Source organism: Rattus norvegicus, chromosome 7 (genome assembly GCF_021556685.1).
Source record: "Rattus norvegicus strain SHRSP/BbbUtx chromosome 7, alternate assembly SHRSP_T2T, whole genome shotgun sequence".
Lineage (NCBI taxonomy): Eukaryota > Metazoa > Chordata > Mammalia > Rodentia > Muridae > Rattus > Rattus norvegicus.
The window spans coordinates 43,530,418-43,552,893 of record NC_141540.1 but is presented as its reverse complement, the minus strand read 5'-3'; the positions used below and the strand labels follow the sequence as shown (position 1 = coordinate 43,552,893).

The 22,476-nt window shown below is 42.6% G+C and overlaps 1 protein-coding gene across 6 annotated transcripts in view; it reads right to left on the bottom strand.

Annotated features, from left to right (window-relative positions):
• The window catches only part of Atp2b1 (ATPase plasma membrane Ca2+ transporting 1), a 109,629-nt gene that overhangs the window by 4,992 nt on the left and 82,161 nt on the right, over positions 1-22,476 (bottom strand). For 2 of the 6 annotated variants that reach the window (XM_087556051.1, NM_053311.3), the window contains 13 exon segments: positions 22,232-22,446; positions 19,846-20,088; positions 18,376-18,617; positions 16,997-17,234; positions 10,400-10,579; positions 9,728-9,815; positions 9,277-9,383; positions 5,663-5,854; positions 5,228-5,441; positions 4,614-4,825; positions 3,332-3,439; positions 1,520-1,702; positions 992-1,145 (listed from right to left, as the gene is read on the bottom strand). In XM_087556051.1, coding sequence (XP_087412177.1) covers positions 992-1,145; positions 1,520-1,702; positions 3,332-3,439; positions 4,614-4,825; positions 5,228-5,441; positions 5,663-5,854; positions 9,277-9,383; positions 9,728-9,815; positions 10,400-10,579; positions 16,997-17,234; positions 18,376-18,617; positions 19,846-20,088; positions 22,232-22,446 — 2,376 coding nt within the window. 6 annotated transcript variants of the gene reach the window in all.

Here is a 22,476-nt window from a genome sequence, read left to right as displayed (position 1 = left end):
TGGCCAAATGGCATTTCTCCAGGAAATCAGATGTAATGCCCCACCACCCCATGGGGTTGCTATGGAATGTGGTGCAGTGTTAGCATACATAATCAAGCCCAAGATCTCTCTCAGACTCTGGTGTGCACTTGATTGACTGGGGATATTTGGGGAAAGGCAGACTCTGATCCAGGAGAGGTCCTACCTACACAGTCTGCATTTCTGCATACATAACCAAATGCAGCCTGTACATATTTCTTTTGACTTTATTATGCTATTTCATCATTCTACTTCATCGTGCGTTTCTATTTTAACTAACAGACCAACAGCAGCGAATACACCGTCAACTTTGTAACATCAGGGTATTGTCTACGATGCACTTCCAAGCTGACTGTAGTGATTGTACAAAAGGGAAAAGCCCAAGAAATTGACCAATATAGGGAGCGTAAAAATGATGAAAGCTTATTCAGTGGCACACAGGATCAAGGCAGACAGAGTTCAAGTTAGGAAGGCAAGCAACTGGCTAGCTAGGCGAGAGCCTCGCTTCATGCTGCTAACTCACTCTCTCAAAGGACAATGTATGAGCTGAAATGCCAAGTTCATTCTTTGGCGTTGTACATGTAATTTTCTGGTTCTGTTAGCTCAGTTTCAGATCACATGCTTCTGGGAACCATGCAGTATGAATATGCTGAAAGGCATATACTCAAACATTTATAGTCATTTCATAAGTACTAAGCTGTAACTTTACTCCCCGCTATGAGCTCTGAGAGTTAGCATAGAGACAAGCTCCCTGATTTCGTGTGTAATCTTTGGTTGCAACTGACCCACCTTTCCTCCAACCCTCTAAGAAATGAAACAACAATGGCAACACTTGAGGTCTCAGTCCACTTTACAAAAAGAAAGCTTTATGAAAAGCCCGAACAATGAGTTTAAACAGTAAGGAGAGAATGAGAAACGTTAGGTGTGAGGAGTAGGAAATGTTAATTTCATGCACTTAGGAACACACACTCACACCCCACAGGAGTAGAAGCAGTAGAAGAGGAAAACACTACATGTGTAGGGGTAGAAACATTTGTTACATCATGGTGCTGGCTGGCGATGGAGGGTTGTCGCCTTAGAGCCCCCTGAATGGAACCTCCACTCTGGAAAGCATTCACTACATCCATCTGCAAGGAATCAGAGATCGTGACAGCTTGCTCAGCAAGAGAGAGAGAACAAGAGAAAGGACCGTTCCATCAACCAACATTTAAAACGTATAGGAAAAGGCACTTTTACAGAGCAGATAAATAGGCAAGATGTAGCATTTTGAGATGAAAGGGGAAAATAAAGGCTAGGGAAAAAAAAAGCTGAGGGCTTATAAGAGACATTCTTCCATATTCAGTTAAAAGCTTCACTCAATTCAGTCATCAGTAGTGTTTTTTCAAAGGAATACACTTTGTGGGTCGGGAAGACTGGCAAGGCAGTTAAAAGCACAGGCGGGCCTCTCCCAGGTGAACGTCCTTACCCCATCAGCTCTCCTACCTCTCTACCAGACCCATACCTGTGTTTGGATTCTGTTCAGGCCTCTAAACCACAAGATCTGGCCACGCCGCAACTCCCGTTCGGCATGGTCAATCTCTTCAACATCCTCCGCCAATTCCTCCTCAGGGATCTCTTCCTTCTGTGTCCCATGGCCAGCTTCTTTTAGAAACTTTAAGCGGCTGGTTGGAATGGTTGAAATAAGCTATAACACAGGGGAAAGAACTTAAGGTATTAAAAACTGCAGGAGTGTCCGTTTATCTTTACCAGAGAAGCAACGAGATCTTGGTGGTCAGATTTTCCCAGAAGAAAAATTACTCCGTTGTACAGAAGATGTATGTTTGCAAGGACAAAATGTTTCTGAATACGAATTTACTTGATTATACTTCTCATATTTTAGATGTTCATGACAGAGAATTGTACGACCATGTGTACATACATAAAAATTTCCACCTGAAATTAATTACATTTGCTTCAAATAAAAGTGGTCCTTCTGGATGCAAAGCAAGCTTGTAATCCATTACATAAAAGTTTGACACATGAAAACATCAGAATTCAGAAAATCATTAAGGTTACACTGAAATATTTTAGTTAATTATTCTTGGAAAACTTTGCCATTTAAAATGATCAACACTGATTAATAATAGTGACACCTAGTACGGGATGCCCCAGAGATAACAGAGGACCAGAAATACCACAGTACATATTAGCAGTTGAGTGTTAGCAGGCAGTACGTAAGTTTACCAAGGGGAACAGCCTGGAACTTTCTACTCCTGCCGCCTGAGTTCACGGAGGTAAAACAGGCTCAGATATGTGAAGTGACTTGCTCATGAAATGGCTAAGATTCCAGGCCTCCTGGGCACCAAAGCCAAGACTTTCATTTTTTTTTTTTTTTTTTTTGTTAGCATCACACAGTCAAAAATCAACAGACAAAATTAACAGAAGCCCGCTGCTGCATAGCACCCGGTTTCTTCTTCTTGACATTAGGCAGATTTTTAGATTGTAGGCTTGGGCTCTGCCTATCAGAGAACATTGGAAAATAATTAGAACGGAAATCAAAGAAAGAAACGTGGACCAATTATGGATCACAGAGAAAAGAGACTTTTAAGATAATAAAAAAGACATGCAGAACCCAGAAACACTACTAAGAAAAAGACAGGGAAGACTGAGCTGAATAGAACCTGAGTTTGGTTTGCTCTGCTGAATGGCAGAGCTCACACAGTCAGTCCCACACTGCCCTTCGCTCACGGATGTGTCAGTACTGAGTCCTCAGCCCGCAGGTGAACACTGTGCTTGGCCTTACCACCCATCTTTAAAAGAACAGGGGCACGTGACTGCAAGTATCACGCCTCTCAGCAACGCAGCCGAGAGCTTACTTTCCGGTTGTTTTCATTGACGGATGCACGGTTAAAACCACCCCAAAGCCTGAAAATCCCTTTTTGTGGCCGTGTTTTCCAGATACCATGATTTTAAGAAACTGTTTGCTTAAAGTAAGACTCAAAATTTCCCCTAGGTTTTTACAAATATTAACTTATATAGTAAAATAACGGAAGTACGTTTACTCTGAAAATATGAAAGGAGGCGATAAAAGACACAGGCGTTGACATCCAGTCAGGTATGTGCTCTTTGTAACCACAGGAACCTGTTTTAAATAAAACTTAGTGACGGGCAAAAGACCAGAGCACAACAGACAAGAGGCACCTTGGACAAGCAAGGGAGACACATGCCGGGTCACTCAGAATCCCCTTTTGTGATTCAAGTGGTAACAGAGGAGTCACAGAAATAGTTGCATGTTTTAAAAAAAAAAAAACCACAAAAACAGTGAGACTTTTACCTGGCCCCAGAGTAAGGTCCCCATTCCCAGGAATATGGACCACAGCCATTGTTCTATTGAAAGTTCTGAGCAGCTGAAAGGCTTCCCGCCAAACTGCACGATTATTATCTGGAGGAATAATCAAGAGTAAGCTCATTTAATTGACAACGGAAATAAAGTAAAATCTTGGCCCCAAGTTAAAAAAAATGTATATAAGCAAGTTACATTTACTAAAAATAGAAATCTCATGACCAACACACGTATCCCACACAGGTACATTCCTTGCTATGCTCTAAAACCTTTATGCCTTTCAGAAAGGCTGGAAGTGCTTTGCGGGAAGCGCGTGTCACCGAGATGGAGACAGAGAGAACGCCACCTTGCGTACCCTTCTGTGTGGCAGTCAGCTCCTACTTTATGTTTAGATGTTAAGCCAACTCTGCCACAAAAGAAACTCGACCTGGCGATGCTCTACGAAATGTGGGCTAGCTGGGCTAGTCCGTTCGACAGTGAGCAGAAGTCCAATGCATGCACACATACATACATAAAATTCACACCGCGATTCCTTCTTGATCTAGGTGTCCTGTAATAGTATACCTAGGAATAATAGGTAGTAAGCAACAAAACGTTCACCTTTTCTGACCATTCTTTGTGATAGAAGTCACTGTGAAACATTGAAATAAGAAAAAAACAATCTGGTATGTGACAGTGGCTACCACGGTTTTATATATTTTAAAAAAGCATTATAAATCTCACACTCCTTGTTAATTTCATTGTTTTTTTTTTTTTTTTTTTTTTTTAGTGTCAGGAATATGTGTGTATCTGGCTGTCACTGGTTTGCCGGGACTCTAGTATTCAGTTTCATCACAGGGGATGTGGTAACCAGGTCTGGAGTTTCATAAAGGCATGAAAACTAAAATCAGGGAATGAGAAAATGTTCATTGTTTCTAGATTTTTTTTTTTTTTAAGTAAAAGATTTTCTTGTTGGTGGAATTAAGGTATGAAAGAAAGGCATTAAGATACAGGGGAAACCAATAATTATATGACAAAGTAATTCTTTACAGTTAAAAGAAATAAAGCTAAGTGATCAGGCAACTGTGGAACTAACTTCTGAGAAAGCTAGAGACAAGCTGCAATGGTTTTCTGAGTATACCCTAATTAGGGCAACACGAAGCTGGGTGGACATCACAAGTCAACATCCAGAAGCTTCCCTCGAAGCTGGAGTAATGTGTGAACAACAAATCTGCTTACTAATAAGTAGGTGTCGTATAATAATCCAATGTAGACTACCTCCCCGCTTACTCACCTGCACCACAAAGGTGCCTAAGACAATTGTGCAGAAGATGGCGTTGTTGAAGATCCCTTCAAACACATTTCTTTCCCCATGAATTTTCCGGGCATTTATTTCATTGAAGAGCTGCATCAGCACAAAGGTGTTGAACACAATGGTGTAGTGCTCTGACGGTGGAGCATGCAGAGGGGCGTTCCTCCCACTGTCGATATCGAAAAACTTCTCTCCTGAATGAAACCAGACGCCACCATTTTGTAATCACCACTGAAATCACCCAATCTGTAACTTAGCCAAGTTCGTGATGACAAAGCCTGGTCCACCTGTGACGTGCAATGACCACATAGAAAGAGCTGGAATAGACCCTGCGGTGCTTTGGTGCAGCCCCTAACACTATGGAGACAGACACGTCAGGGCCACAGATCTAAGTGCAGTGATTCCCGGACAAAAGCCAGGCCTCTCCACGTCCCCCACCGTTCACCCAACGTAAGTGAAATTTAAAGATACACGGTGGGGTCGGGAACAGACCTTATGCTTCTGAAAATTCTGTCACACTGAAGCATCAATCTGAGTGACCTCAAGGTGCGACACACAAACAGTGTAACCGAAGCGTGACGACAGTGAGCGCTTACCAGCGAACAAGAGCGTGAAGACCACTACGAGCTGATAGAACGCATGGCCCAAGATATTCTTCATCATTGTGCGTGAGATGAGAGGCTTGTTTCTCCCGTAAGGCTTCCGGAGCAGGAGTGACTCGGTGGGTGGTTCTGTCGCCAGAGCCAGGGAGGCCAGCGTGTCCATGATGAGGTTGACCCAGAGCATCTGTACCGCCTTCAGTGGCGAGTCCTAGAAAAGACAGGCTTCCTAATAGACATTCACAGCTGTTCAGGGAGGGCGGCAACTTTCAGAAAGCCTTTAGGGTTGCAAAGGCTCAAGGAACAAAACAAGATTACATTTTAGGTTAACTAGCCTATAATGTAAAGCTTCATCTTACTTAAATACTTAAGGACTTTAAAAAGGCAGAGCATATAATTTTTGCTTTAAAGTAAATATTAACAGTCACCTACTTGAGTAATACAAGCGCCCGTGAAAGCGACAATCACGGCCACTACATTAACAGTAAGCTGGAACTGAAGGAATTTTGAGATGCTGTCATAGACATTCCGTCCCCACATAACCGCTTTAACAATGCTTGTGAAGTTGTCATCTGTGAGAATGATATCAGATGCTTCTTTAGCCACATCAGTTCCAGCAATGCCCTGTCAAAAAAGTCTGTGAATTAGACTACATGTTTAAAACATCACGTTACATACGCAAATGTGTACCATTACACTCAGTCAAAAGAAATTACATGGGTGCTAAAAGAAGGCAATGCCGTCATTTCAAGATGCCACCGAGAAGAAGAACACTCAGGCTTAGCGGACACCGCACACAAAGAACGAAGCACGCAAAACCAAATGCAGATACGGTTGCAAATGTAAAGGGAGGTCTCTTCCAAGGCCATGCAAAAAGTACATTCAAACACCAATGGAGGAAGGCTGGCTGTGAGGTTGGCGGGGGGCATGTTGGAGGGACCGGGGAGGTAGGAGGGACGAGATGGAGGAGGTGGAGATGACCGCCACACACGTAAAGTGCATGGATTCTCGAGTCTAAAGTATTATTTAAAAATGAGAAAATATTAGAAGTGATAAGGGTGAGGGAAGGGAGTGCTTGCAAGAAAACCATAAGGACTGGACGCAGATGATGACTGGCAAACAACTCAGGAGACCAAAGGCATCTGAAGCTTAAGTCGGCAGGGAAGCAGGGACGGCTTTCCCCCCATTATAGAGTTCCTAACTGGCTGAGGCCCTGCAGTTTCAGGGAACACTTGGAGACAAACGAGAGGCTCTCCTGAAGACCTGAAGGCACGAGAAAGCAATGGGAAGCCTCAAGCAGGATGGAAAGTAAGAGACTGCGGGTTAGTCAAAACAAGTTAATTGTAACTATAAACGTCGTAGATAGTGTTCATATACTGATTGTAAAAGAGGGACACAGTACAGAGGGTTCTGTACAGACGTTTACAACAGGAAGAAGCAGCAAGCCCTGGGAGTCACTGGCAGTATGTACTTCCTGCCCTGCGCAGAACAGTGTGTACTAGTGTTTAGTCGTGTGTTTATGACTTAGATGCTTTCTCTGTTACGTGTCCTCCTGGCTAATCGAATGAAAAGACAAGGCAACTAGATCCTCAGCGCTCTTCCTCAGATTCGTACGGTCAGGCCACCTGTCACTTCTACTGCAAGGTCAGATCACGGAAGGTGGAGAGGTGGGGAAGGAGATCTGAATTTGGTAAGAGCACTGACTGTCTCTGAGTCCTTGCAAAGAGAATCTGGGAGTGAGTGTACGCCAAGTATGTTTAAAAATTAGGGAAAAAAATTGATTATATAAGAAAAGCACAAGCGGTAGGAAATAAAAAGAGTTGTCCAGAAAAGGAAAAATAATTGTGGGAGACCATGTGGCTCAGGGTGCAATGGTGCGGAGGGTCACAACTCAGATGAAATGCTGGTCTAACCAAGATGACAACGTAACCCGAAGGGAGACCAGAAGCCCGGGCACGAGCCGTGCTCCTGTTATCTGAGTAAGAGCCGTCATCTTCCTAAAGCAAAAGCCAGCCGCCAATGTTTCGTAGGCTGACAGAGCACTGGAATCGTTATGGTTTATAAAGATGGGGGAAAAAAAAAACCAACAGCTAACATGGTCGAGTTTTCTTCTGGGAGTCAGAACATATGGTGAAAACCAAAATGGCACGTGGTAGAGCATCTGACAGCCACGGTGGGAATGCTGCATGCACTTGCATGGATCAGCACTGAGGAGGTGAACGGAGCTTTAACTACTCACTCTTCCGGCCTCCAGGTAATCAATCACCCTAGTTTCATGTTCTCCATTCTAGCCAGTTTTGTAGGTCATAAATGCAAACTATCCTATCTCTGTTCAAATCCTTCTAGATTTAAGAAACGGTTATAAAAGGCTGGTTGGGCGGGAACTCTGAGTTCCTTAGTGAGACTACCTGTGCACATGCCTCTGAACGGATCTGTGGTTTTAGCAAAAAATGGTTTTGAGTCTTGGCCACCCAGACTTACTCCTTCACTTTTAAAATAAATTTAATTTTTTGAATCTAATTTTAAATCATACAAAACCCTAAAAAAAAAAAAGCTACCCAACACTGAAACCAAAAACGAAACCCACTACCGGCACGGCTTATGTACTGTATTTTTGTCTGGATTGGGGAGTTTTGCTAGCATTTACTTAAAAACCTCAGTATCTGTCTTATGCTCAAGTTCTGAGGAAGGGACAATCTTTTCCATGGTACTAGTTTGCCATCCTGGTTAAGAGTCAGGGAAGTAGTAAGAATCTGCTACATGCTGAGGGCAGCAATCAGTGACTGCAGTGTTCACTAAGAGGATGATGTCACTTGCTTAAAGCACAGGGCAGAACCCTCAGGTATCCCTTGGCCCCTGTCAGGAACTCTTCACAAGTTCCAACATTACAAGTCAATACAGCTGTCTAGGGTAGGTAGGGTAGGGTGAGTCCTTGGAATCTTTAATTTTGCTAGAGGGGAATTTCCTCTTACCACCTCTTAATTAGATCCTAGCACGAGTCATTTTCTGTATCTCTGTTTTAGCAATGACGTCTAGGCAGGTAATTACTCAAGTACAGCCTGGCGCGCAGAAACGTCCTCACACCCAAAAGCCCTCAGTGCCACACTGTGTTCTTGAATCCAGTGTCTCTTATACTTTGATAAGGAGACAAGTTTAGCCCCTCTACAACACAGTAGTATTTCTACAATGACCATGAGTGGTCATGTCAAGTCATGTCAGAACAGACTTTAGAAGTCCATGGCGAAACTCTCCAGTCCAATGCAAAAATAAAAGCAACGGGCTGGATATTAAACAAAAATATTCACATTTTCAAGTTTTTTTTTTTTTTTTTTTGGTTAAGCTTTGGCGATTAGGACTACGGACTATTATGGACTATTATTTTGTAAAAATAAGACAAGGAGTAAAGAAAGCACTTTGGTCGAGGATTTCGTGAAAAAAACAGGCACCTCCCACACTTACAGCAGATCTCTTGTATGTGGAGCCTAGGTAGAAAAACTATGTAAGGCCTCCGAGTAGAAGGGCAAACTGTGAGGGTAAGGGCCTAGCGGAGCGAGCGGGAGGGTCGAGTAGAGGGGGCAGTGACTGTGTGAATATGAGCGGAGCATGTAGTAAGCACGTGCGAGGGTGGCGTAATGAAGCAGGCTATCCTGTACACGAAGGAGACGGTATGGCTATGTGAAATGATGACATTCAAGTCCTCTTTAAAAGCCGTTAGGTCACCATCGTTAGAAGTATGTTTAAGAAGGTGGTTTGTAAGCTGCAGGTGAGTTGACTAATGTTTAAACATGACTTAAGAGTCCAAAGCAAATGTACATGGTTGACAGCTGTTCAAAGAAATCATCTTCCGGCCAGACTTGATACTATCTAATAAAGGTAGCACATAAAATAATTCGATCTATAAACTCACTTAGGCTTATCCATGACCTCTTAAAACTCATCTTGAGGAACACTGTTTCAAATTGATAACAATTTTGGCAAAACACACACACACACACACAGACAACCCAGACAGCAAGCTGTATGTAAACATTAGCGTGGGTTCCTACCATTGCAAAGCCAACGTCTGCTTTCTTCAGCGCAGGCCCGTCATTTGTACCATCCCCTGTCACAGCTACAACCTGGCGTTGCTCTGAGACTGTGCTGTCAATTATACCTTAAAGGGAGGGAGACAGTAGTGCTCTATCAAAATCCTTCAGAACAGATACGGTAATTCTGTAGAATGTCCTCACTAGTCTGGTTTACAGACTCAAAGTTAAAGCATAAATATTTAAACAAATGTAAAAAATATAAACCGTTTTGCTATGGAGCAAAAATCAATTCTAGCCACTAAGGTTGACTGGGCATCTTATGGCAATCCCTGAAAGAGATATTTCTACATTTCACTAGAAAAGTGCTATTTGTGACCCAATTTAACATTCAGGATTTGTTTTAACTTAAGGAAGCAGAACATGTTTTTCTATGGTAAGAAATTGTGAGGTGGCTATACAACGTACTCACCTTTAACCAGTGTATGTTTGTCAGTGGGAGATGATCTTGCAAGCACTCGAAGCTTTGGCCAAATCTTGTCTATCCTCTCTTGTTCAATCTATAAATTTTTATCGAGGTTAAAAATGTGCCAAAACTAGTCTCCATTCCAAATTAGCTAGCTGCCATATTCACCGGTATTTCCTTACTCATGGTCCAAAGAGTTAAGAGACACTCCTTGGAACTTGTCACATTTACGAGTTCCTGGGCAAGGCCTCAGGTCAAACAGTAAACATTCTTGAGTGGGATGTCTCAATCTGTGCATTACGGCGCTGTCTTGGTGGCTCAGATATATGTACACGTTTGAAAATACACTGCTATCTATCTAAACCCTAAGGTTAAGTTACGTTTCCCTCCCCCTGCCTATGAAAATGAACTTCAGCATGAGGCTCCTGAGAATATGGTCCCCTAAAGTCGACCTCCCCTCTGCTCTTGCAGCCCACCTTACTAGTCTCAAGAGTGCTGTACTTAGTCACAGAGTAGCTCCTATCACAAAACATTCTTGCAAGACACAAGCCTTCTCACCAGCATCCATTCCTGATGCACAGCCCCCAACAACAAATGCATATTCAATATATATTGGCTGGAGAAATTACTAATACACTAGGAATATCCATTTAAAACTAGGGGGAAAAAAAATCTTACCTCTCCTTTTTCATTTCGTATTCTTCGGTTAAAATCTTTACCTTCTAAGCACAGGAAATCTTCCCCTGGGTGTAAAATACCGCATTTGGTAGCAATGGCCCGAGCTGTGTTAATATTATCACCAGTGACCATGCGCACGGTAATTCCAGCCCTCTGACATTTCTTTATTGCCTCTGGTACCTGGTTTACATAGGAAAAAAAAAATTCATTAGGATGGAAATCTTTTTTTCCACAAAGAAAAGTACCTCATTGAACAAACATGACTTCACAGGCCACAACTGACAAATGTAGCTCAAGGTGTCCAAAATTTCCTCCATCGCCGCCAGCAATGCCTTAGTTTCTATTACTGCCAGTCATTTTTAGCTGCCACCCTTCTATTGTACACTAACGTCTCAATGCTATTCAAGGTCTCTTTCCCTCTGGAAACCACCAGGCTGGTGGTTCCAGTGGTGTTTCTCTACCATTCTGGTACTGCCCAAGGGAAGCTCGGTTTAGTTATAGATGGCCTACTTTTACTTCCCCTTCTCCTAATCCAGTGGTTCTCAGAGCTTGTGGGTCGTGACTGCTTGGGGGATGGGGCCGCCTATCAGGTATCCCGCACATCAGATATTTACATTACAATTCACAACAGTAGCGATATTAGTTATGAAGTAGCAACGGATTTAATTTATGGTTTTGAGTCTCCACACCACGAGGAACTGTACTAAAGGGGCCACAGCATTAGGAAGGCTTGAGGAGTCCCATCCATCTTCTATGTACTTCCGAACCATCTGTGAGCTAATGACTTTAAAACCCACTCGCCCTTCCTTCTCACACGGCGAACTGTAGTCAAGGTCCTGTCTACAGAGTGGGCACCAGAGTTCCGTATACGTATATGCTTTCTAAACCTCAGTATCCATCAAAACAGTCAACTCTAATTCCTTATCCATTTCTCCCCCGTGCTTCCGTAAGGACCAGCAAGTCTTAACATATTTTATCTCTACCTTCTCCTGAGTCAGCTTCTTCCCAGAGCTTACTGCAATAGCCGTTAACTGTTCTGTCTCTATGCCACTTAGTCTTTAGAACAGCTGATACACTTTCTGATAAAATTCTTTTACGCAACGACTCCTCAGCTGTTACTCACAAGGCATGGAGCTCTCGGTACTTCAGAGTAACAGATGGCCTCAGAAGAGTCTTCTAGATTTACTAAACTTTACGACGTATAGACTGACACGCCAGGGCGCGCTTCTGCTACTGTAGTTTGCTCAGAAAATCTTTCTTGCTCCTAAGGGGGGGGGGGGGGTCGGGAAATCCATACGGATCCTACTGGAGCAGAGGCTGCAAATTCAAATGGCTTCAGGGCCATGCAGAGAGCAACACTTAGGAGAACACGCTGGTAATGACACACCCGAGAGAAACACTTCATGAGAGTGTTACTCAACTCTCGTCTCGTTTGGTTTTCATGGCGGAATGAGGAGAGCCCAATGTCAACACAATTATGATTTCAAGAGAAAGGGAAGACTCTTATGTGTGCAATGTTTTAATGTTTAACACGTCATGTACAAGCATGCAGAGGACGGAGTGCTCAATCAGCCCTCCGAGCTGTGCGCCTGCGACTTCCATTAAGCCCAGTTTAAATGTGCTTCTCTGGAGCTCCACTGAACTGAGAACCTAGCTAGACATTTGGCCTTCACCTATTTATTATTAAATATCTGTATTACTGACTACCCTATCATATTACAGATACTTGTTCATTCAAGTCCTCTGAAAGTCAATTCTTTTATCAAGGCAGGACCTTTATCTGTGAATCACCAATGCCATTTTTTTCATTTATTTACATATTCAAATACCTGGCCAGTAACTAGAGCTCGGTATTTATTGAGTTTAAACTAGATATATCTGGAGAAATAATTACCACAGGGATGCTTTTCAAGGGTGGCATAAACAGCAGGGTTATCTGACAGTCAGGATACATAAATAACTACAACTTCAGTATATATCGAAGCATACAGGTCTACACTGTTGTTTCCCCCACGCTGGCCTTATCTGTACCATGGGAAGGAGACCATCTCCACACTCACTGTGACTGATAGTTACTAAGTGCCAGGTGCCATCTGAATGATGCAGTAATAAATTCAAGGAGTGGCACTGTTTGGGCTATCTACTTTTAAATCAGAACTTAATTTATAAAACACTGGACAGCTGTTTAAATATAATCTACCTGCTACTGCCTCACACAAGGTTAAGGCACATTTTATCCCAAACATCTAGGCAATCTCTGACTGGAAACTTACCTGGAATTACTTAGGTGGGGGAAAGACATTAAGAGACTGGGACTGGTTGAAAACTATGTGTGAGTAGGATTTAGGAGGGGCAGGGTGAATGCTGGCTCCCATAACTTGAGAGTTTGAGGGGTAGAAGGCACGGCAAGATATAGACCAATCAACGCTTGATTATAATAAGCATATATATATACATATATATACCTACACATATATACATATACACATACATATATGTATATATACACATATATACACATATATGTATATATGTATGTATATGTATATATGTATGTATATATGTATGTATATATATTTAAAGTTCCAGGTAGGTGAATGTAGACATCATCACCAGACAAGTGATTGCCTGGCACCACAGGATGCAGGATGGGGAGAATGAGGGATGGCGATCATGAAGTTTCTGTCTCAGGTGATCATTCCTTGTATGATACAGGCAATTATATTTTAACTAAGCTGATTAATAATGATAAACTAATATTTATTTCCTGCCCACCAAACAGAAAACTTTTCTAACTTGCCACTCACACACTGCTTCCATTTTTAAAAGCAAGGTGACGCGCCAAGTTCAAGTCCCCAGGCAGCTGCAGGAAACGACATTTGCTTTGATTCCCAACTCAGACCTGCACAGACCAGACATCAGAGAAGCTGGTCCACATCCTCTCACTCCATCTCCCCCACACTTTCTTAGCTTGTGAAGAAAGGTCAATTAATGTATTTTAAACAGTGGTTCTCAACCTGTAGGTCGTAACCCCTTTGGGGATGTAGAACAACCCTTTCATGGTGGTTAAGACCATTGGGAAACAGATATTTTACCTTACAATTCACAATGGTAGCAAAATTATAGTTATGAAGCAGCAATGAAATAATTTTATCGCCAGGGGGTCCCCACAACATGAGGAACTACATTAAAGGGTCTCAGCGTCAGGAAGGTGAGAACAACTGGTTAAAAAAAAAAAAAAAAAGGAAACTCTCCATTAACTAAAATATCAAGAATATAATGGAGTGAAGACTTGAGTTTCTCCAAAAGACAAAGTTACAGATGTCCTGACTTAGTATTCTACTAGATGAAATTTAAGCTGCAAGTCAATGCAAGTTTGAGCAACTTTCCTATGACAAAGGTTGGCAAAGATCTGGATGAGCCTATAAAATGGCAAAAACCAAGCTAAATTGTTCTTGCTCTCTCAAACTGAAGTTTTGCTTCATTCTTCTGACACGGCAATACCATCTACCCCCAGTCAAATTACGCAAGGAGACTGGCTCCTCTTCTAGCCAGTTTCTGGAAGCTTCTAATTGGCTCTCAGACTCTACCTGTTTCTCTGGCTATAAATTTCCCCAGGTCTCTTTTTGTCTCACGAGTCTCCAGTTTCAACTATTTTGTGGCTTCTAGATCCAAATGCTCATGTGACACACACAGGATGTCATAGAACACGGTCAGAACCCAGCGTCCCTATTAGTCCACCCCTGAAGTTATCCTCCATTTTCCCTGTCATGACTGTTAGCATTTTGTCTAAGCCCCACCTCTCTTTCTTGCTCTTACCTTCTTCCCCCTTTGTCCCCTCTTTCCCCATTCCCTTCCCCCTTCTCTCCATGTGCTCATGACCAGCCTCTCTCTTACTCTACTCCTCTATGCTATTTCTCTACTTCTCTACTCTCTTTCTCTCTCTCTGCCCCTACTACTCTCTTAACTCCCCTCCCCATGCCCTGAATAAACTCTATACTATACTATATGGTTGTGTGGCTGGTCTCTCAGGGAAAGGGGATGTCTCAGCACCCCATACCTCACCACACCTCCACGGAACATAACCCAATCTTTATCTTTTTATAAACACATCGGTGATGGCAGTCCAAGTATTGCTGGAGACGGGTGTTACAAGTCTCACTGGTTTTTCTGCTTCTAGATCTCTCTAGCCTTCAAAATATTTTAGCACATAAATAATGTTATAATGCCTAAATTTTAGAAAACAAATTTCAGAGGCTTTGCAGTCTAGTTAGGGCACAGATAATCTTGCCTCCCGATTCTTTACACTGGGCACCATGCTGGCTTCCTTCCCGTCTTTAAAATAGCTCAGTACTATTTCTCACCTGCAGTCCTCTGCACATTTTGCCATTTGCCTGTATGACGACTCGGCTGTTAACTTGACTACATATGGAATTAACTAAAACCTACACGGCTTGGGTACACCTGTGAGAGATTCTTTTTTCCAAACTGTACCATTGGAAGACCCACTTTTAACCTGGATCGTTTCTTCTGAGAAGACCCAGCTTTAATGTAGGTAACATCTTCTGCCTGCAGCCTATCTAAAGGACACAGAAGAAGCAAACTTGCTTTGCCTGCTTGCCCTCCCCATCCCACTGGCACGTCAGTTCCTTCACTGGCGTGAGAGCCTACTTCTTCAGGATTCTGAAGAAGGATGCTGAAGACCAGCTCAGAGAGCCAGAGACTGAGCAACTAATGGACTCGTGGACTGGTTGACAGATAGACAGCCATTGGTGGACTAGACAGAGCACAGCCTGAAAGCCAGTCTAATAAATCTCCTATGTAGATATAGATTCATTCTGTAAGTTCTGTTCCTTTAGAGAACCATGACCAATATAGCCTGGAATGTTCTTCTCGGAGCTATTTATAGGCCTGGCTCATACTGTGCCACCATATTTCATTTCAGATCAAATCCTTAATATGGTCTTCCTCAACTACCTCATTTTATGATGCTGTGCATGTCCCTTTACGACTCTTACCCTCTTACAAGTCCCACTTAACGCCACATTTCCATTCTCAAAGCCACCCCACCTCACACATTTAAAATGTAAGGGCTATGAGCGCAGAGAACAGTAGTATTCCTCACACATCTTTCCTTCCCACGGGCATGCCATCCTGAGACCTATCCTCGTACCCACTGAGGTGTTTCCTTCCCACTGGCAGTCTACCTAGGCATTTATCCTTGCCCAAGTTGGGTGTTTTCTTCCAGAATACAAATTCTCTGGCTGTTTTGCTCACTGAAATCAGTATTTCCTGTTCTCAGCTGCCCAGCACGAAAGGTTGGATAACTTATGTGAGACAATCACTAAACAAAAGTAGTTCTTATTCTGTTCCCTCCTTGCTTAGATGTCCTTACTGTGCTCTCTCAGTTCCCTGTGTCCCCTTCCTTAGCTCATATCCCGAGCTTCAAGACCCAGACAAGTAATGACCGTCTAAGAAGTCCTATTTGAGCCCTGCAGAGGGAGAATCTAGCTTAGTGGTCTTTTTAACTTTTGTTTTACAGAACTGGGATTTGGACATACTATGTCTATTGTCTAAAGTTCCACAGCACATCTCATTTATCCTCCTCTGTCAAGTCAGAGAAATTAATATGCCAATCACTGGGTGAACGCTAAATGAAGTTACGTGTGAAATGCTCTTAACATGTCTCTAGCCAGACAAAACTGAATAAAGGATATTATGGTTCTAGATTAGGCTGATACCCCACGGTCTCTGTATAACTGGCAATGAACTAATATCAAGTACTGTGTCCACTGTCACCCTAGACATCAACTTCTTTGAAGCCAAGGCACCAAATTTCTAAACTCTGTCTCTAGTAACTAGAACGGTTCCTGGGATATACTTCAAAACCAAAAAGCCAGCAAGTAAACACATACTTCAATCAATTTAAAAGGACAAAGTCTAGCATTTTCTGCTACCAGTTATGATAAAGGTTTAAATTTAAGTTAAAAATTCAGTTTTCTGGGGTTGGAGAGAGATGGCTCAAGGGTCAAGAGCGCTTGGCTGCTCTTCCAGAGGGCCCAGGTTCAATTCCCAGCTCTCACATGCCAGCTCACAACTGTCTGCAACTCTAGTGCCAGGGGATCTGACGCCCTCACAGAGACACGCATGCAGGCAAACCACCAATGCACACAAACTAAAACTGGATAGTTCTTTTTTTAAAAATTAAAGTTTTCTAATTGTACTACTCATACCTCAAGAACTTAATAGATACACACAGCCAGTGGCCTTTGTACTGAGAAGAATGAGACATTCTACCTTCACTCAATGCTCTACTGGATGGTCCGGGTCTGGAGAACGAAACCTAGTCATCTAAAGGCATTCATTATTAAGTTAATAGTCACCAGTTGAAAACAATACACAATTGAGGTCCTGTGCTAGGTTAGCTCACAGTAAAGCAGGGAAAGAGTAATATACGTTAACTATATTGTCACATTACTGTTATTTCATTTATCTTTGGATCAGAACACCAGGAGTTTTCACTGATTAATGTGGTTACGGCCTACACATTACGGTCTAAGCATGGACGCTGTACAATCCGACGGGACGTTTCACTACCTCAGGCCTCACAGGATCTTCAATCCCCACAACAGCGATGCAAGTAAGGCCGGTGACGACATCGTTCTCGTTATCCCACTCTGGTTCTGGCTCTCCTGCGGGGAAGTCTCTGAACGCTAGGCATATGGTTCTCAGGCCTTCGGATGCCATGGGCTCAATCACCGTCTTCACAATGTCATCTCGGTCTCTGGGTCGGAACACTTTGGCCTCACCATTAGCACTCAAGATTTTGAAACACCTAAAAGGAAACATCGAATGCAAACATCAACAATTAACAAAAGGGAAGCGTTAATGCCATTTCTGCCAAGTGCAAGGGCAGGAGGAAGACCACCAGATCTGGTATCTGGAGACCAGGAAATCTTACATGCTACCCCTCTATAGATTTCTTCACTCTCCCTTTACAAAACACTCCTCTTTGACTCTTGTTTACAGTCCTTAACCAGTTACCTCAGGTGGTCTCTGAATTTTCTCTTTTGGAAACGTTACTCTCGAAACATTTTCACAAAGATTCCCGAGCGGTCACATAAATTATTTCCTCCTTTTCAATAAACGGGATAAATTCAATCAATCCCCTTACCTGAGAGGTCATTTCATCACCTACACTGTTTTAGCCGTAAAAGAAAAAAAGAACCTTTTCGTTAAAATAGCAGGACAGGCATTCTATGAGAAACATTACGTCGAAACGGTTTAGCTTTTAGCGACGCTAACCACAAGCTCCCCGACAGCAGGCAGTGAAGTCACACCGGACTATCTGCCTCTCTGGGTTTATTCATTCTTACCTGCTCAGTCTCAAAGCAGAGCGTAAACTACAGTGACTTACTTCCAGCCTACCTCCAGTCAGACTCTATACAAATATGTTCACACACTGCTTTGCTCCGTTCTCAGTTATCCCCTCTCAGAGTATCCGCCATCCCCTTTTGTAATGAAGGGAAAATGGAAAGTAAGGAGAAAAAAAAAATTCTGCCTCAGATTTCAAAGCTAATCGGTTGCAAGGTAGAAGTCAATGCCCGATTGACTTTGATTTAAAAACAAAACAAAACAAAAATCTCTTCTTTGCCATTTATCTGCTACCAAGATAGCCAGAGATACAACAGTTTTCTAACCTGTTCCACTGAAATCGCATAACTAAGTATGATGCGGGCAAGACACAGCTGTCATAGCCTAGAATACCACACTAAACACGAAGGGCTTATTTTCCCTAAAGCAAACTGCTGAGACCTAAGAAGCCAGAGTGCACAAGGCAGAACAGAGGCCAATCTGGCTACCAGAAAGGACGCTAGGCCTCTCTGTGATGCCCTCTGAATGCACCACGTTCCTCTCAACCACACAGAGGTGTCTCGTATGCGACAGTCTAGCTCATCTGAGCCCTTCATGCTTACTTTTTCAGAATTATCTCAGATGCACCCTTGCTGAAGATCCGGAAACTTCCATCTGAATTCTTTAGGACTGTACTCATGGATTTCCTAACAGAATTGAAGGTATAGACTTTGTACAATGCTTCTTCTGGTATTTCATTTCTGACATCTTGATAATCCCGCTTTAAATCCAAGAGAAATCCCAACAAGGCACATTCTGTTTTATTCCCCACATGACGAGGTAATCCACCCTCTTTCTCCGGTGGCTGCAAAAAGAACAATAATAAATACACATTAAAAGCTGTATTTTTCTTGCTTCCCTATTAAAACATTTAACTTAAAACGCAATACAGAACTTAGCATCCTGATACAGAATGATTTAGAAAACGCCTTGTAATACGAGAATTTCCAGGAAGGGCACAGGTAAGGTAGAAAGAATTTTGGGGAAGGGTGATGTGGCTTCCGCCTAAACCCAGCTAGTTGTTAGTCAAGTGAACTTCTGTCAAGCTTTCTAACTGCTATGTTAGTGGCTTCAGTAGCTATAAATGAGTGTACTTAAAACCTTCTAATTAAATGACATAAGATGCATGTATCTTATAGTCGATTCCTCATACACAGTAGGACTTAATTTTAATTCCGTCTTCTCTTCCCACTTTTATTGTATATTTTTATATTAAGTAATTTGCAGTAAGGTCCTTATTTATAGACAGCAAAAGCTCAGACGTTTGGTAGTAATGGCAAGACCAGGCCTAGCACCAGAATTGCCTAGCTTTCTAATGCACCCACCCATGTTTTCACTAGCCAACATGCAATATAATCCTTGCCCACAGGTTTAATAAGTCACTAGACAATAAAAAGTCAAACATACGTGTTATGCTTTCTGCTTAAATAAAAATTTAAAGCTTGCCGAGTTGAAAATAACTTAATAAAGTTCTCACAAAATCCATGATTACTTTATGAGCTTTTAAAATGTCTAAAGACAACTTTATGGGTAGAAAGAAAAAAAAAAAAACCCAGCAGGACAGCATCTATAAACTACGGACTGACAGCGGTTCTCAGGGGCTTCTAGAAATGGATACTGATGTTCTCCTGTGGGACAGCCAGGTCTTTTACAACATGACCATGGTAATGGTAACTGACCGTTAGTTCATGATGAGTGCGTGGGGATGAAGAATGGAGGTAGAACTTTGCTAATAAGAATAAAATCAAGAATATGGCCAGGCATTCTGACTGTAAGGCTTCGAAGTTTCTGGGTACCAGAAATTAAAGATTTAAAAAAAAAAAATTACAAGTGTGGGCTAGAAGATGGCTTTGGGGTTATGGCACTTGAACATGTCTAGAACCCAGAGTTTGACTCTTGGAACCTAAGTAAACTGAGGAGAGAACCGCTTCCATAAAGACCTTCCAAAGATGCCCCGACGCAAACACAAGAACAATAAAGAAGTAAATAGATCTTAGAGTAAGCATACTATACACAGCTTAAAGGAACCTTACCAATATTTTTGATGTATAAGCACAATTCACAGAAATTCCTGTTACCAGATAGGACAGGATATTTGGCGGGATGGCTTCTGGTTCCGGAACCTTTTTATAATGCTTTTCGTTGATGTAGGCCTGAACGACCGTCATCCTGTTCATCGTCAGGGTCCCCGTCTTATCGGAACAGATAGCTGTAGCGTTCCCCATGGTCTCACAAGCGTCCAGGTGCCTCACCAAGTTGTTATCCTTCATCATTTTCTACAGTGGCCAAAAGCGAAAGGAAGACACAGCCCAAGACGGTGAAACAACACGGAAAGACAATCACCTCGCGATACTGCAGTAAGATCAATTAAAATCAATTCATATAAACACCGCCTAAAAAGCAGCCTAGTATCAGAAGGATTTTTAGAACATCTGACCTACCCGAATAGGCCGAAGAGAATCCTACTAGCAATGGTTTCGAGCCTGTTACTGATGCCTTACATCATCTAAGAGCATCAGCATCTATGATTAGGCTCCACATGCCTCTGATGTGCTTAGCTAAAATGTCTTACTTCCATGGCCATCTTACTACAGGCATGGTGATAATTACGGTAATGCAAGATAAAGGACCAAGTTTCACTGAGTAGCAATAAGAAGACCCCTTATCGACTCCCAACAAAACCAGAGCTTTAGTCGGACACAGTGAACATGCAGAGCACGAAGCTTTGGGTAGCCATTGTCTCCCTTTCCTTTTCCAGGCTGAGCTAACAGTCAAAGACTTGACCAGGTCATTTTCACCAATCCAAACACTGGGAGTTTTCACTCTTAGGATCAAAGTGTATGTCCCTGCTCCATTCATAACTGAAGAGGATGGGTGCAAAGACGCCAAAAGAGTTTTCGCAGCAGTGACAAAAGGCATTTAAATTGTACATGGTAGAAAATGACACAAATTCATTTCCAAAGTCCCTTACTCGTAATTAATTCACAAGAGAATATAAAAATCCAGTCTTTGAGTAAACATGGAAGAGAGAAATGTATACTTCCCCAAATTACTTATGACCGGAATGTGACAACATAAAAGAATGGAATCTGCAGAGAAGGAATCACGTTCGATTTTACACCACCATGGAAAGCACCACACCACAGTCAAAGGAACAGATGTTGCGCACACTAGGGCCACGCCGACACTGAATGCCAGCTTAAAGGACTCGCATCACCATGATCTCAGTTCTGAATTTGAGGAACACAAATCAACTCATCTATAACTTCCCGATCAACTGAGAGATTCACATCACTAAAGACTGCGCAAAAAGAACTAAGGACGATTTTGATAAAAAGAGCAATTGGTTTGTCTAAAAAAAAAAAAAAAAAAAAAAAATCAGTACTTATTTTAATTATTTCTAACCATTTGAAAGCATTAAAAAAGTATAGATAGACGGTTAAACTGTGTTCCATTAACACCTTATTATATTAAGAAATTTAAATTATAAAGTCTGTGTTAAATGTCTGAAAATAAACAGCAGGGACTGGCAAGGTGGCTCAGTGGATAAAGCTGCTGGCCACCAAGCCTGACGACCAGATGCGGATCTGTGGGTCCCACAGAGGAAGGAAAGAATCCACTTCTGCAAGTTGTCCTCTGACTTACACATGCACACCGAGTGACACACAAACATGCAGACGCAATAAATTTAAGGGAAAAAAAAACCTTAAAAACAGTAAGCCAAACACATTCTTACGACTGACTGGCCATTTGTAAAAAAAAAAACAAAAAACAAAAAAACATTTGGAACACCAAAGGGAAAAGCACAGACGCTATGACTGTTAGATTTCTCACTGTCGGAAATGTTATTTAAGGAGAAACGCTACTTAACTTCACAACAGCCTTCTTCTGTTAAGTGTGACCTGCAAACCCATAACGAAAGGCAAATCCTCGATGGAATGTTTCTAGACCAGTAGGGAAGGCTGGACCAGAGGAGAGTGGGGCGGGGCGCATGGACACGGTGAGCAAGGGCCAGAATGAGCAAAACTTTGTGAGCCATAGGAAGGGAGTCAAAAGGGTGTACCCATGCAGAGAGTATCTGAATTGTTTCTGGAAATATAAATCTGCCCACAGATGGGAATAGCAAAGCAGAAACAAGAGGGCTCAGCCAAGTGGGCCCAAGCAAAGCATCCCTGCTCTTGTGCCAAATACTGAGCTGCACACACCCTGACCTCAGCTTTCCCAATGGGAGAGAGGGTGTGATGACCCGCAAGGCTGCTGCTCTTCAAGGAGTGAACAGCAGTGCCGTGCATCGGAATCCGGGAACCACTGCCTTCGTCTTTAAGGAAATGGAAGCCCTCTACTTTCCGGGCCAGAAAAGGATGCCCCGGGTGAGCCGTGGCTTTAACCAGCACGCAGACTCAACTGCTCCTCACTCACCTTGACGGAGTAAGCCAGTGAGATCGTGACGGCCAGCGGGAGGCCTTCCGGCACCGCGACCACTAGAACGGTGACCCCGATAATGAAGAACTTCACAAAGTACTGGATGTAGATTGGCGTGCACTCAGCAAGCCACGGCCTCTTCTGAACCCAGAAGGTATCGATCACAAAATATAGCACTAGGATGATAACCGTGATGGCAGACATCAGCAGACCTACAAAGGCAGGAAATGGGACAATCGTTT